The sequence below is a fragment of the Centroberyx gerrardi genome, chromosome 24 (genome assembly GCF_048128805.1).
Source record: "Centroberyx gerrardi isolate f3 chromosome 24, fCenGer3.hap1.cur.20231027, whole genome shotgun sequence".
Lineage (NCBI taxonomy): Eukaryota > Metazoa > Chordata > Actinopteri > Beryciformes > Berycidae > Centroberyx > Centroberyx gerrardi.
The window spans coordinates 24,582,030-24,597,029 of record NC_136020.1 but is presented as its reverse complement, the minus strand read 5'-3'; the positions used below and the strand labels follow the sequence as shown (position 1 = coordinate 24,597,029).

Below are 15,000 nucleotides of genomic sequence, written 5' to 3'. Positions count from 1 at the left end.
TCAGTTTAGATGGATGTGATGTTCTGGATCAGTTTAGATGGATGTGATGTTCCTGGATCAGTTCAGATGGATGTGATGTTCTGGATCAGTTTAGATGGATGTGATGTTCCTGGATCAGTTTAGATGGATGTGATGTTCTGGATCAGTTTAGATGGATGTGATGTTCTGGATCAGTTTAGATGGATGTGATGTTCTGGATCAGTTTAGATGGATGTGATGTTCCTGGATCAGTTTAGATGGATGTGATGTTCCTGGATCAGTTTAGATGGATGTGATGTTCTGGATCAGTTTAGATGGATGTGATGTTCTGGATCAGTTTAGATGGATGTGATGTTCTGGATCAGTTTAGATGGATGTGATGTTCTGGATCAGTTTAGATGGATGTGATGTTCCTGGATCAGTTTAGATGGATGTGATGTTCTGGATCAGTTTAGATGGATGTGATGTTCTGGATCAGTTTAGATGGATGTGATGTTCTGGATCAGTTTAGATGGATGTGATGTTCTGGATCAGTTTAGATGGATGTGATGTTCTGGATCAGTTTAGATGGATGTGATGTTCTGGATCAGTTTAGATGGATGTGATGTTCTGGATCAGGCAGAACTGAATCTAGAACTGAAACCAGCTGGAAAAACTGAAATATCCTCCAAACTGCAGTGGGAGAATCCCTCTGGAAACACTGGAGTGTCCTCACATGTATAGTAATATAGAGGTGTGTTTCTGTGTGTGTGTGTGTGTGTGTGTGTGTGTGTGTGTGTGTGTGTTTCCAGGAGAAGCAGCGCTTCCTGACTGACGTCCTCCATGAGGTGATGCTATTGGATGGCCTAAGCTCCTCCCACCCGATCTCCCAGGAAGTGCAGCAGGCGACCGACATCGACCGAGTGTTTGACTGGATCGCCTACAAGAAGGTCCACACACACACACACACACACCTACACACACACACACACACACACCTACACACACACACACACACACACACACACACACATATACAGTAGTATAGTTAGTAGTAACATAACTAGTTTGTTTTTTACTGTCATTGTCAGTACGACGACCACCCATCTTAACACAGTAGTTACCATAGAAACCAGTAAAGTGTGTGCTTGTGTGAAACTTCCTGTTGTTGTTGGTGTGTGTGTGTGTGTGTGTGTGTGTGTGTGTGTGTGTGTGTATGCGTGTGTGTGTGTGTAGGGGGCGGCACTGATCAGGATGCTGGCGAACGTCATGGGACAGCCGCTGTTCCAGAAGGGACTCAATGTAAGTTAAATACAGATCTGTCTCTACCTGTCTGTCTCTCTGTCTGTCTGTCTCTCTGTCTGTCTCTACCTGTCTGTCTCTCTGTCTGTCTGTCTCTCTGTCTGTCTCTACCTGTCTGTCTCTACCTGTCTGTCTGTCTCTCTGTCTGTCTCTACCTGTCTGTCTCTACCTGTCTGTCTGTCTCTCTGTCTGTCTCTACCTGTCTGTCTCTACCTGTCTGTCTCTCTGTCTGTCTCTACCTGTCTGTCTCTACCTGTCTGTCTCTCTGTCTGTCTCTCTGTCTGTCTCTACCTGTCTGTCTCTACCTGTCTGTCTCTCTGTCTGTCTCTCTGTCTGTCTCTACCTGTCTGTCTCTACCTGTCTGTCTCTCTGTCTGTCTCTACCTGTCTGTCTCTACCTGTCTGTCTGTCTCTACCTGTCTGTCTCTCTGTCTGTCTCTACCTGTCTGTCTCTCCTCTACCTGTCTGTCTCTCTGTCTGTCTCTACCTGTCTGTCTGTCTCTACCTGTCTGTCTCTCTGTCTGTCTCTACCTGTCTGTCTCTCCTCTACCTGTCTGTCTGTCTCTACCGTCAAACATTTCCCTAGCGGTCTACAGAGAGCGTCTCCACCCAGCTGGTTCTCCACGGTCCAGATGGAGATCAAAACGATTTCTCACCAGCAGAGAGTCCCAGATTCCAGATCTCAGATCAGTATCGACAACATCAGGCAACACAAGTTTGATGCTGCCATGAAAATAAAGTGAAACCTTCCTCAGTCTGTCGCCAGCTGATGGCTTCTCTGGTGGAAGGAGGTTAAACATAGTTATAATTACAGTTATAAATAAAGTTATGAATATAGTTGAACCTTATAGTTGAACCCCCCCCCCCCCCCCCCCCCATGTCCTGGTTCCCTTCAGAACACACAGTGACCTGGAACAGACAGAGGACCGGTTCTATATAAAAATGCAACTATGCTGATGCAGCATAATGGAGCATGAGAGAATGGTGTGTGTGTGTGTGTGTGTGTGTGTGTGTGTGTGTGTGTGTGTGTGTGTGTGTGTGTGTGTGTGTCTGAGTGTGCGTCTGTGTGTGCGTGTGCGTGTGTGTGTGTGTGTGTGTGTGCTACAGGGCCAATAAAGTGAAAACCAATGTTTTCAAAGAGCTTATGTCCGTACACACTGTCTGTCTGACAGACAGACAGACAGACAGACAGACAGACAGGCAGACAGACAGACAGACAGACAGACAGACAGACAGACAGACAGACAGACAGACAGGCAGATGAGTCAGAACACAGAATTTAATATTATCTGGGCTAATCTGTCTAATCTGCCTAAATTGGTTAATTTAGTGAATCTGTCTGATCTGTTTTGTTCTTTTGTGAATTTGGGAGCTGAATTGTTTGAAGTCCATTTCTCTGAGGGGTTTGAATCTCCATTTTTCTGTTGCCAATTAGTGGTCACTTGACTGTACTGTATTCTGCTCTGCTCTACTCTACTCTACTCTGCTCTACTCTACTCTACTCTGCTCTGCTCTACTCTACTCTACTCTACTCTACTCTGCTCTGCTCTGCTCTGCTCTGCTCTACTCTGCTCTGCTCTGCTCTGCTCTGCTCTGCGCTACTCTACTCTACTCTACTCTGCTCTGCTCTGCTCTGCTCTGCTCTGCTCTGCTCTACTCTACTCTGCTCTACTCTACTCTACTCTGCTGCAGTCTGCAGTAGGTGGTTACTGACCTTGTACTTGGACAGGATCTGCCAGTAGAAAAATATTCTGTCACTTTATTTATGGATAGATAAAACTCTAATCTACTTTGACTTTTTACTTGCTTTTTCTCGGTGTTCCCAATAGGTTTTTAATAATTTGTTTTTTTATAATTTGGTTTACGCAACATGTTAGTCTGACATATGGACTTTAGTCTGACACAGGGACTAGTTAGTCTGAAGTATGGACTAGTTAGTCTGACGTGTGGACTAGTTAGTCTGACGTGTGGACTAGTTAGTCTGAAGTCTGGACTAGTTAGTCTGAAGTCTGGACTAGTTAGTCTGACGTGTGGACTAGTTAGTCTGACATATAGACTCATTAGTCTGAAGTCTGGACTAGTTAGTCTGAAGTCTGGACTAGTTAGTCTGACACAGGGACTAGTTAGTCTGAAGTCTGGACTAGTTAGTCTGACGTGTGGACTAGTTAGTCTGACGTGTGGACTAGTTAGTCTGAAGTCTGGACTAGTTAGTCTGAAGTCTGGACTAATTAGTCTGACGTGTGGACTAGTTACTCTGAAGTCTGGACTAGTTAGTCTGACGTGTGGACTAGTTAGTCTGACACAGGGACTAGTTAGTCTGAAGTCTGGACTAGTTAGTCGGATACAGGGACTAGTTAGTCTGAAGTCTGGACTAGTTAGTCGGATACAGGGACTAGTTAGTCTGAAGTCTGGACTAGTTAGTCTGACGTGTGGACTAGTTAGTCTGACATATAGACTCGTTAGTCTGAAGTCTGGACTAGTTAGTCTGACGTGTGGACTAGTTAGTCTGACGTATGGACTAGTTAGTCTGAAGTCTGGACTAGTTAGTCTGAAGTCTGGACTAATTAGTCTGACGTGTGGACTAGTTAGTCTGACACAGGGACTAGTTAGTCTGAAGTCTGGGCTAGTCAGTCTGACGTGTGGACTAGTTAGTCTGACACAGGGACTAGTTAGTCTGAAGTCTGGACTAGTTAGTCTGACGTGTGGACTAGTCAGTCTGACACAGGGACTAGTTAGTCTGAAGTCTGGACTAGTTAGTCTGACGTGTGGACTAGTTAGTCTGACACAGGGACTAGTTAGTCTGAAGTCTGGACTAGTTAGTCTGACACAGGGACTAGTTAGTCTGAAGTCTGGACTAGTTAGTCTGATGTGTGGACTAGTTAGTCTGACGTGTGGACTAGTTAGTCTGAAGTCTGGACTAGTTAGTCGGATACAGGGACTAGTTAGTCTGAAGTATGGACTAGTTAGTCTGACGTGTGGACTAGTTAGTCTGAAGTCTGGACTAGTTAGTCTGAAGTCTGGATTAGTTAGTCGGATACAGGGACTAGTTAGTCTGAAGTCTGGACTAGTTAGTCTGACGTGTGGACTAGTTAGTCTGACATATAGACTCGTTAGTCTGAAGTCTGGACTAGTTAGTCTGAAGTCTGGACTAGTTAGTCTGACACAGGGACTAGTTAGTCTGAAGTCTGGACTAGTTAGTCTGACGTGTGGACTAGTTAGTCTGAAGTCTGGACTAGTTAGTCTGACACAGGGACTAGTTAGTCTGAAGTCTGGACTAGTTAGTCTGACGTGTGGACTAGTTAGTCTGAAGTCTGGACTAGTTAGTCTGACACAGGGACTAGTTAGTCTGAAGTCTGGACTAGTTAGTCTGACGTGTGGACTAGTTAGTCTGACACAGGGACTAGTTCGTCTGAAGTCTGGACTAGTTAGTCTGAAGTCTGGACTAGTCAGTCTGACACAGGGACTAGTTAGTCTGAAGTCTGGACTAGTTAGTCTGACGTGTGGACTAGTTAGTCTGACACAGGGACTAGTTAGTCTGAAGTCTGGACTAGTTAGTCTGACACAGGGACTAGTTAGTCTGAAGTCTGGACTAGTTAGTCTGACGTGTGGACTAGTTAGTCTGACACAGGGACTCGTTAGTCTGAAGTCTGGACTAGTTAGTCGGATACAGGGACTAGTTAGTCTGAAGTATGGACTAGTTAGTCTGACGTGTGGACTAGTTAGTCTGACACAGGGACTAGTTAGTCTGAAGTCTGGGCTAGTCAGTCTGACGTGTGGACTAGTTAGTCTGACACAGGGACTAGTTAGTCTGAAGTCTGGACTAGTTAGTCTGACGTGTGGACTAGTCAGTCTGACACAGGGACTAGTTAGTCTGAAGTCTGGACTAGTTAGTCTGACGTGTGGACTAGTTAGTCTGACACAGGGACTAGTTAGTCTGAAGTCTGGACTAGTTAGTCTGACACAGGGACTAGTTAGTCTGAAGTCTGGACTAGTTAGTCTGATGTGTGGACTAGTTAGTCTGACGTGTGGACTAGTTAGTCTGAAGTCTGGACTAGTTAGTCGGATACAGGGACTAGTTAGTCTGAAGTATGGACTAGTTAGTCTGACGTGTGGACTAGTTAGTCTGAAGTCTGGACTAGTTAGTCTGAAGTCTGGATTAGTTAGTCGGATACAGGGACTAGTTAGTCTGAAGTCTGGACTAGTTAGTCTGACGTGTGGACTAGTTAGTCTGACATATAGACTCGTTAGTCTGAAGTCTGGACTAGTTAGTCTGACACAGGGACTAGTTAGTCTGAAGTCTGGACTAGTTAGTCTGACGTGTGGACTAGTTAGTCTGAAGTCTGGACTAGTTAGTCTGACACAGGGACTAGTTAGTCTGAAGTCTGGACTAGTTAGTCTGACGTGTGGACTAGTTAGTCTGACACAGGGACTAGTTCGTCTGAAGTCTGGACTAGTTAGTCTGAAGTCTGGACTAGTCAGTCTGACACAGGGACTAGTTAGTCTGAAGTCTGGACTAGTTAGTCTGACGTGTGGACTAGTTAGTCTGACACAGGGACTAGTTAGTCTGAAGTCTGGACTAGTTAGTCTGACACAGGGACTAGTTAGTCTGAAGTCTGGACTAGTTAGTCTGACGTGTGGACTAGTTAGTCTGACACAGGGACTAGTTAGTCTGAAGTCTGGACTAGTTAGTCGGATACAGGGACTAGTTAGTCTGAAGTATGGACTAGTTAGTCTGACGTGTGGACTAGTTAGTCTGAAGTCTGGACTAGTCAGTCTGACACAGGGACTAGTGCTGCAGAAAAGCTCCAGAGCTGCTGGTCCTCAGGTGGTTCAGGGTTAGTTCAGTAGGGTTCAGTCTGTCCCCAGCAGCCTGAGCTCAGTATAAAGAACAGTGTTCAGCAGCTGGAGCTCAGTATAAAGAACAGTGTTCAGCAGCTGGAGCTCAGTATAAAGAACAGTGTTCAGCAGCTGGAGCTCAGTATAAAGAACAGTGTTCAGCAGCTGGAGCTCAGTATAAAGAACAGTGTTCAGCAGCTGGAGCTCAGTATAAAGAACAGTGTTCAGCAGCCTGAGCTCAGTATAAAGAACAGTGTTCAGCAGCTGGAGCTCAGTATAAAGAACAGTGTTCAGCAGCTGGAGCTCAGTATAAAGAACAGTGTTCAGCAGCCGGAGCTCAGTATAAAGAACAGTGTTCAGCAGCTGGAGCTCAGTATAAAGAACAGTGTTCAGCAGCTGGAGCTCAGTATAAAGAACAGTGTTCAGCAGCCTGAACTCAGTATAAAGAACAGTGTTCAGCAGCTGGAGCTCAGTATAAAGAACAGTGTTCAGCAGCTGGAGCTCAGTATAAAGAACAGTGTTCAGCAGCTGGAGCGGCAGCATCGTACATTTTGGGCTGCAGGTTTTCAGCATTTGGTTTATTTTGCTCGGTCACAGCCTGTTTTTTGGTTGGAGACTTCTTTACAATTTTGATATCTATTGATTCTGAGTTGTTTGGTTGGCGATTTTGTGAAATGTTTTATTATTCTTTTCTTTTTTTTTTCATTTCTTCTCTGAATCTTTTGCACTTGTTATAAAACCGTTTTTCATTATTTCGTTTTCTGCTTCCTTTTCACTGTGGCAAGGTTAGCTTTAATAGCTGCATATTAACTTCAGCGATGGCCAATTTAATACCGTCTCTGGCAGTGTCACATTCATTTTCTTTAAACTTTAATATTTGACTTGCTATACCCGGGGGATTCAGGGCCATGAACAATTTATGGCCGATATGTTCAGTCCATCTGTATGTCTGCTTTAATTTGTACAGCGCACTGGCTGCTTGACCTGGAGGCCTGAGGTAAATTTGGTTGTGGTGGCGGGGGGGGGGGGGGGGGGGCATACAGTACTGGACTGGAGCCAAGAGCTGAGGAACATGTGAATCTGCCTAAAGAGACATTAACTATGTACAGCCTGAAGGCTCGACCTCCCTCACTTTGGTTCATTTCAGATTCAAGGTTGTTCCAACGGGTGATAACTCTCTCTTTTATCTTTCGCTCTCTCTCTACTTATAGGTATACTCTATTTATAACTCTCCTCCTCTCTTTCTCTCTCTTTCTATATGTATATATATATGAAACTCTCTCTCTCCCACTCCTACGCTGCTCTGCATAATTCAGATACTGTACTGGAGGAAGAAAAAGAGGAGGAAGAGGAAAGGCTAGAATGAAAATAGACAAAGTAGGAACAGAAGGGCAGGAGAGGAGAGAAGAAGGAAGAGGAGGAAGAGAACAGATAAATGATGAGAGAATAAACAGATGAGGAAGATGAGAAACTGAAATAGAATAGACAGAGGAGAAAACAGGAAGAGAGAGGGATGATCGAGGTAGAGGAGAGAGGGAAGATGGAGAGATGAAAGGAGAGATGTAGAATGACAACATGTATGTAAAATACACTTCATCACTGAGAATGAACAGAAATGAACGCGTGAAGAGCAGGGGCGGAAATCACGGGGGGGACAGGGGGGTCCGGACCCCCCCTTCCTGGGACTAACAGACAGTTGTCCCCCTCAATATATCATTGTAAACATAACTATATAATTTTAAATAATATAATAATATGCATTGAAAGCACTTGTGCTAATTATAGACGCAAAACAATGCGTTTTTAAGTTTTGAAAGATTGCGTCCCCCCCTCATACGCCTCACAGTGGTTTGGTCCACTGCCTACCTGCCTCCCCGAACCCCCACACACACACATTAGCCCTCGGTACGAGTGTGTGTGGAGGATCTCTGGAAGTGTGTCAGTGGTGGCAGACCTCCAGTAAGAAGCTACTTTGCAAAGGTTAACTTAAAACAAAGGATGTGTCAGACATTTTTCTTTACTTCTACCACTCAATAGAATAAAACACATTCACAGTTGTAATCAGACTACATTTTGTTCCGTTACCTCGCGGTTGAATCTCGTGCGTCAGCGTGTTGGTACGGAGCCGCGTCTCCTAATGCATGTGTGTGTATGGAGGCAGGAGGTCTGTCCACAATTAAAATCATCATAACTCGCTGAATTTTCGACCGATTTTCAAGCGGTTTGGTTTGTTACAAATGCCAGACATGTATTTATGATACAGGATACTTGGTTAAATTAAAATGCGGGATTTCATACCAAAATACTTTATCTTTTGTAGATGGTAAAAGTAATATTTCTATAATATAATATTTAAGATTAACTTACCCTATGTAATTAGGTTCTAAGTATATTATTTTTTTCTTACTGCATGTAAAATGGCTGCCACTATGTTATTTTGTTCATAATTTTGGAAATAAATGAAGACTTAATTAATAAAAAAGACATAATTACAACAAACATTATGTTAAATATAAGTAAGTTTCTGGCAGGCTTCATAGCGTTCTGGACTTTTACACATTGACAGCAAAACATTAGAGATCTGCTTTTTCGGGAAAACAAAATCTAATTAGGCATATATTAGCTTTAGTTCAGTTAATGGGTGTTGCATCTCACCTACTACTGTAAATAACCTGCATGCTGTGTGTGTGTGTGTGTGTGTGTGTGTGTGTGTCTATTTGTCAGCCAGCCAGGTCAGTTAAAAGAAAAGAAAAGAAAAACAGACATCCGATCATTTTTCAGTGCACCGAAACGCCAAGTAGAAAGACCCCAGTAATATCAAAGGCAATTTGATAAAATCTTCATAAGAAAGGAATGAAGTGCTTATGGAAATGTTTCATAATGGACCTCTATATACATTTAATACAACAGTACTTTTGGCGGCACCTTTGGTGTCCCCTTCAGGAATTGCTCTTGAGAAATTTTTCTGTTTATTGTCCCCCCCAACAGTGAAATGAAATATCCGCCCTTGGTGAAGAGAGGAGAGAAGAAGAGAGAGAGATTACATGTCAATCACAAGAGGGAAAGAAAGGGCAGAAACGAAGGATGTGAAAAGGGGATGGAAGGAGGAAGAGGAGAGAAGAAAAACAGAGTAGAGAAGAGAATAAGAGAAGGGTAGGAGAGAGAGAGGTGAAGAGGTTTGGGAGGAGAAGAAAAAACGATAGAGGATGAAAAGGAGAGAGGAAGAATAAAGTGTTGAGAGGAATCACACTGCTGTGACCGATTACCCTCTCTCTCTCTCTCTCTCTCTCTCTCTCTCTCTCTCTCTCTCTGTCTCTCTCTCTCTCTCTCTCTCTCTCTCTGTCTCTCTCTCTCTCTCTCTCTCTCTCTCTCTCTCTCTCTGTCTCTCTGTCTCTCTCTCTCTCTCTCTCTCTCTCTCTCTGTCTCTCTCTCTCTCTCTCTCTCTCTCTCTGTCTCTCTCTCTCTCTGTCTCTCTCTCTCTCTGTCTCTCTCCTCAGGGAGCTGAGAGAGAGAGAATGACAGAGAGAGAGAGAGTGTGTAGGTGTAAAAATATTTTAAGAAAGTAGAGAGAGAGAGCTGAATTGAATTAAAAAAGCTCATTTATTGATCTCTTCCTCTTACAAATGTCCTCAGAAAGCAGAGCAGCATGAAGCTTCACTGTCTCTTCAGAACAAACAGAAACAGAAAGCAAAACAGAAGACAGACAAAGATTCAGGAGAAGAAGTCGGTGACCGCTCCCTGAAACCTCTGAGTCTAGATAACCTCATATCGAGGTTCTGTTCCTGCTGCTGAACAGAAAGCAGTGTGAGACACCTGTCTGTCTGTCTGTCTGTCTGTCTGTCTGCCTGTCTGTCTGTCTGTCTGTCTGTCTGTCTGTCTGTCTGTCTGTCTGTCTGCCTGCCTGTCTGTCTGTCTGTCTGCCTGTCTGTCTGTCTGCCTGTCTGTCTGTCTGTCTGTCTGTCTGTCTGTCTGTCTGTAGCTCCAGGTACAATCCTCCACTTGAGGTCAGCTGTCTGTCTTTAAATGGTCGGCTTGTACAGAGACTGCCAGATAACTTTTGGGAAATGATCTGAACCGGAGGATTCAGTCCATCCTGACTCAGTTTGCTGCTTTCTTGCCCTCCACCTTAACCTCTCCCAGACAGAAACCTCATCTCTCTGCCAGTCTTCCACAGTAGGAGAGACATTTAAAAACATCCATCGTCCCATTGATCAGATAGAGTACGACCTTCAACCAAAGCTCTGTAGGAACCTGGCGGATGTGCTGCTCGCTTTGAGCAGATCGCCCAAGTCTTCGCCTCCACAAAGCCACGGACGAGAAATAGATCCTCAGATCGCCCCGTGCCTGGCGGTGAGGTCTTGAGAACCTGCCATACATGAATCACTGACCAATAAAATCAGTGAGTCCTGTCAGCTCCGCTCCTCCAGGCTTCAGCAGGGAAAGCTGCCATCAAATCCCAGCAGCCAGCTGTTCCTCAGCAGCAGCCGTGTTGTATCCGGCCAGGAGAGTCTGCTGCCTGAAGCCTGAAAGCCGGCACACTTACGGCTTTGGCCTTCATGAACGAACCTTCCCACCTTCCCACTTCTCCCAGTGTACAGTCTCATACGCTGTCTAACAAGCCTTGAACGTGCCCTCGTGCTGCAATAAAAACATTTACATCGTCTGCATAAGTGACACCACAGACCCGGACTCTGTGGGAGGGAGAGCTGGTTAAGACTGTAGAGCTGAATTCAGACATCTCTACCTAACTCCTGTCTGAACTGACACTGGACGGCTCAAACCAGTCTGTTACCCACCAGTTAAGGTGTTTAGTAAACATGTTTCCCCTCTGTACAGTAAGCCCACCAAGACAGAAAACCTTCGCCAAAACCAAAAGCCTGTAGGGATGAAAACAACAAAGTGGGGTCGACTCTATCGAAAACCTTTTCTTGGTCAGGTTCCAGTGTCCCTATAGTACAAGTTCAAACATCTAAAACATCTAAGAAACAGATTGGTCCTCATGTAAGAACATTTTCGTATTCTTATCTTAAATTTCTCGTACTTTTTTCGTGAGGTGGACTCGTACGAGAGCGCCACGTCAGATTCACCAAATGCTCGTATCTTCAGAAAACTGTTGTAAATGACCTGCGTAAACATGATGAAGTCCACCTGTTCTAAATGAACGCGCATTCATGAGAATTGTGAATTTGCATAATTGACGCCCCAATAATGCCATATAAGGTTAGGGGTCCGGCCCATATGTCGGGAAGCTTCATTCATAAAACTGACAGGAAGACTAAGGAGAAGTCTACCAGCTCTGAGACTGAAGTCCTACTGTCAGAAATAAGTCACCCAAAGCATATAATATTTAATATAATTCAATAGTGGAATCAAAGGCCCTGCTAAAGCCAAGGAATGGGAGAAAATAACTCTAACTGTGCGTTCCCTTGCGATAAACAACTATAGTATTTCTATACATTTTAGATGAATACTAAATAAATATCACAATAAATCTATAATTCCCTATAGGAATATTATAGTGATACTACAGAAGACAAAAATACCATGATAAGGTCACTATAAACTCACTGTTGAGTACCTAAGTCCCTATCGGAGTATTATAGGAATATTATAGGACTGTAGTCCTGTAAGCAAGATGATCCATGACTGCAACAGGAGGCCAGGAGGAGTTCTCTGTTACAGACAGATGACAGAACAGGTGATACCTGCTGTAACAGGTGATGCTGTCAGGTGTTCAGTGATGTCACCCTGCACAGAGACCTGCACCTCAACCTGGTGAGACCTAAATTAGATTCACTTGCACTTACCCACATTAAAGTTATCAACTGGAGTAAAATAGCCTAGAAATCAGATTTATCTCCCTCTATAATGTATTTCCCACAATACAATCTAACCTTGCCTTTGTCTCATCTGAGTTTGTCAAATAACCTGCTGATTATTAGTGTTTTTTGTTTTGTCTTTGTATTGAGTGCACTTATAGGCTACTAACCCGCATGGATACTTATGAGATTTTATGCAGCTCTGGTAAAATAAATTACGCACTACCTTCTTTTGAAAAAGCCAGCAGTGATCCCTTGTTATTTTTCCTATGACTGGTTAATCTCAACATGATTATACATTACTTTACAGTGTCATTTATATATTTAAACTCAAAATTTCTTCAAAATGACAGATACAATCCATTAGTCAACAACAAAGTTTTTTTCTGCTTTGGAGAACGGCAGGTTGATTGTGCGTGACTCGTACGACAGGTCAGGACTCAACTCTAAATATTGTTCGTACCTAAGAGAAAATTGTAAATACGAGAAAATTGGTGAATGCGGCAAGTTCTGTTAAATCGCTCGTACGAGTGATTTAAGAACAAATCTGTTCGTACGAGTGGTTCTTGCATGAGGCTGACTGTCCTGACCATACTGATCCTGTATGACTGATCCTGAGTCTGTTGGATAAAACGTGACTGATTCTTCTAATCAGTGCAGAGAAGTGCAACCGGCCTCCAGTTCTTGAACAAAGCCAAATCCCTGTTCTTTGGCAACAATCTGCATGAAACAGATCAAAATCAGAATCATATTTAATTTCACCAGGTACATTTTCACATAATAGGAGTTTGACTTGGTGAGGTTGGTGCAGTGCGACATGCAGACAGCGACTGTGTTTACATGGACTTGAGTATCCCGGTTATGAGGCTTATCCCGGTTCTGATCATATTCGGGATATGGCGTTTACATGGAACACAGAGACATCTGGTTATTCATATCCCCGTATACATGATAGATGCTAGTATCCCGGTTACTGATTACTGCATGCTATGTGCGCAGGCGTCTGTGATGTTTACAACACAAACCGACATCGTTAATCTGATATTCCTCTGTAACTGTTAACCTTAAATTAATTTGACTGTTTTGTTTTGATGTTTGGTCACGTAGTAAATTAATGTTTCTTTAGTATTTTCCACCGTGACCTGACTGGCTCCACTGTACGTGTTGGGAAACCGGCGTCCTGTAGTCTGTATACTACAGACTTGAACAGGTCAGCATTTCGATGCTTTCTCCCTCTAAACTGCCGAGTATATTTAATTCTTTCATCACCGAAAGACAAAACTCTGTTTCCTCATCGCTCCAGAAGTGAGACGCTCTCGTTGCCGTTGTCGTTTATGTTTTTCTGTCACGTCGCTCGGCTGAAGCCGCGCCTGCGCAGGTAGTCCGCAGCGGTCAGAAACCGGGATAAGATGTAACATGCAGCAGTATCCCGGTTTCTTTCGGAGTACTCCAGCTAGCATAATCGGGTTTCTCAAAACCGGGATAAGATGTTTACATGCAGCAGTATCCCGGTTTCTTTCGGAGTACTCCAGCTAGCATAATCGGGTTTCTCAAAACCGGGATAAGGGTTATCCAGGTTTCTGAAATCGGGATATGATGTTTACATGCGCAAACACAAAAACGGGATACTTCAAAAACCCGATCATAACCGGGGTAAACGCAGACATGTAGACAGACGGACGAGCAGCGATCAAGCTGTCGTGGAATCCTTCAAGAACCGCTCGGTGGACTGCTGATGATTATGTTTTATTTCACGAGCACGGAGAAGACCATCGCCTCAGTAACTACATGAATCTTCTCACCGGACGCTAGGTACCGGTCAGTATTTATATCGGGGGTGGAGCTAACAGAGGAAGTAGAATCTTACATACAGCCAGCCTGCAGTGCCACCTACAGGTCTGGCAGCATATATACACACAATTCTTCCACATTCCCCCTTTTGATCATATAGATCAACCTAACATTATACCATGTGGAGGTGTAGGCTTCTGTAAGAAATGAACCCACAATTCTTCCACAAAGCTTTACAATAGAATTTAAATATCAAACATCAGAGACAAAGAAGAAAGAGAAAAGATTACTGAAAATATTTACAGTATATAGTAAAGTGTGGCTCAGTGGGTCAGTGAGGGGCTTTTTACAGGCTCAGTAGTAAGCTGCATTTAGTGTCTGACCAAAGTACCAAATATGAATGAATAGTGTCACTATACAGGGAGTACAGATAGATAGACAGGACTGTGTATTTACAGATGAACGGTTAGTTCCCCTTTAAAGCGCTCATGCAGCATCTGAAGCCGAAACCCAGACCTGCTGTCCGTCAGTCCGGACCGGCTCCCGTCCCGCAGCTGAGAGTCTGAACCAGCTGTTCGCTTCTTGTAATCGCTCAGCAGCACTTTGTTCATCACCGCTTCCTGCTCTGTAAAAACATCCATCACTTCATCTGGGTCAGTAGAAACCATCTGCTGCCTCCGGGCCTCCGACTTCTCCCACTTCTCCCACTTCTCCGACTTCTCCCACTTCTCCCACTTCTCCCACTTCTCCCACTTCTCCCACTTCTCCCACTTCTCCCACTTCTCCCACTTCTTCCACTTCTCCCACTTCTCCCACTTCTCCCACTTCTCCCACTTCTCCAAATTAAAGACAAACCAAGTCGAAGCATCCGTATCTGTGAGGTTAATACATAATACATACATACATTAATACATACATGTAGACACAACTGCTGCACCTTCAACCCTCTGCTGTAGAGACAGACAGGCAGACAGACAGACAGACAGACAGACAGGCAGACAGACAGACAGACAGACAGACAGACAGACAGACAGACAGACAGACAGACAGGCAGGCAGACAGACAGACAGACAGACAGACAGACAGACAGGCAGACAGACAGACAGACAGACAGACAGAAAGACAGACAGGCAGACAGACGGGCCGGCCTCCCAGTCTGCTTCATTCTAACAGAGGAATGTGAAAGGACTCTTCCTCACTGACCTTCATCACTAACAGACTCAAACTGCTGCCTCCGCCTCCCAAACACTTTGGTCTCATCACAACAACCTGAAGCTGACTGGTTTAACGTCTCC

At 44.2% G+C, this 15,000-nt stretch overlaps 1 protein-coding gene across 1 annotated transcript in view; it reads left to right on the top strand.

Annotated features, from left to right (window-relative positions):
- The window catches only part of LOC144538090 (thyrotropin-releasing hormone-degrading ectoenzyme-like), a 122,706-nt gene that overhangs the window by 65,782 nt on the left and 41,924 nt on the right, over window positions 1-15,000 (top strand). Inside the window, 2 exon segments of the mRNA XM_078281940.1 lie at window positions 771-908; window positions 1,195-1,260. Coding sequence (XP_078138066.1) covers window positions 771-908; window positions 1,195-1,260 — 204 coding nt within the window.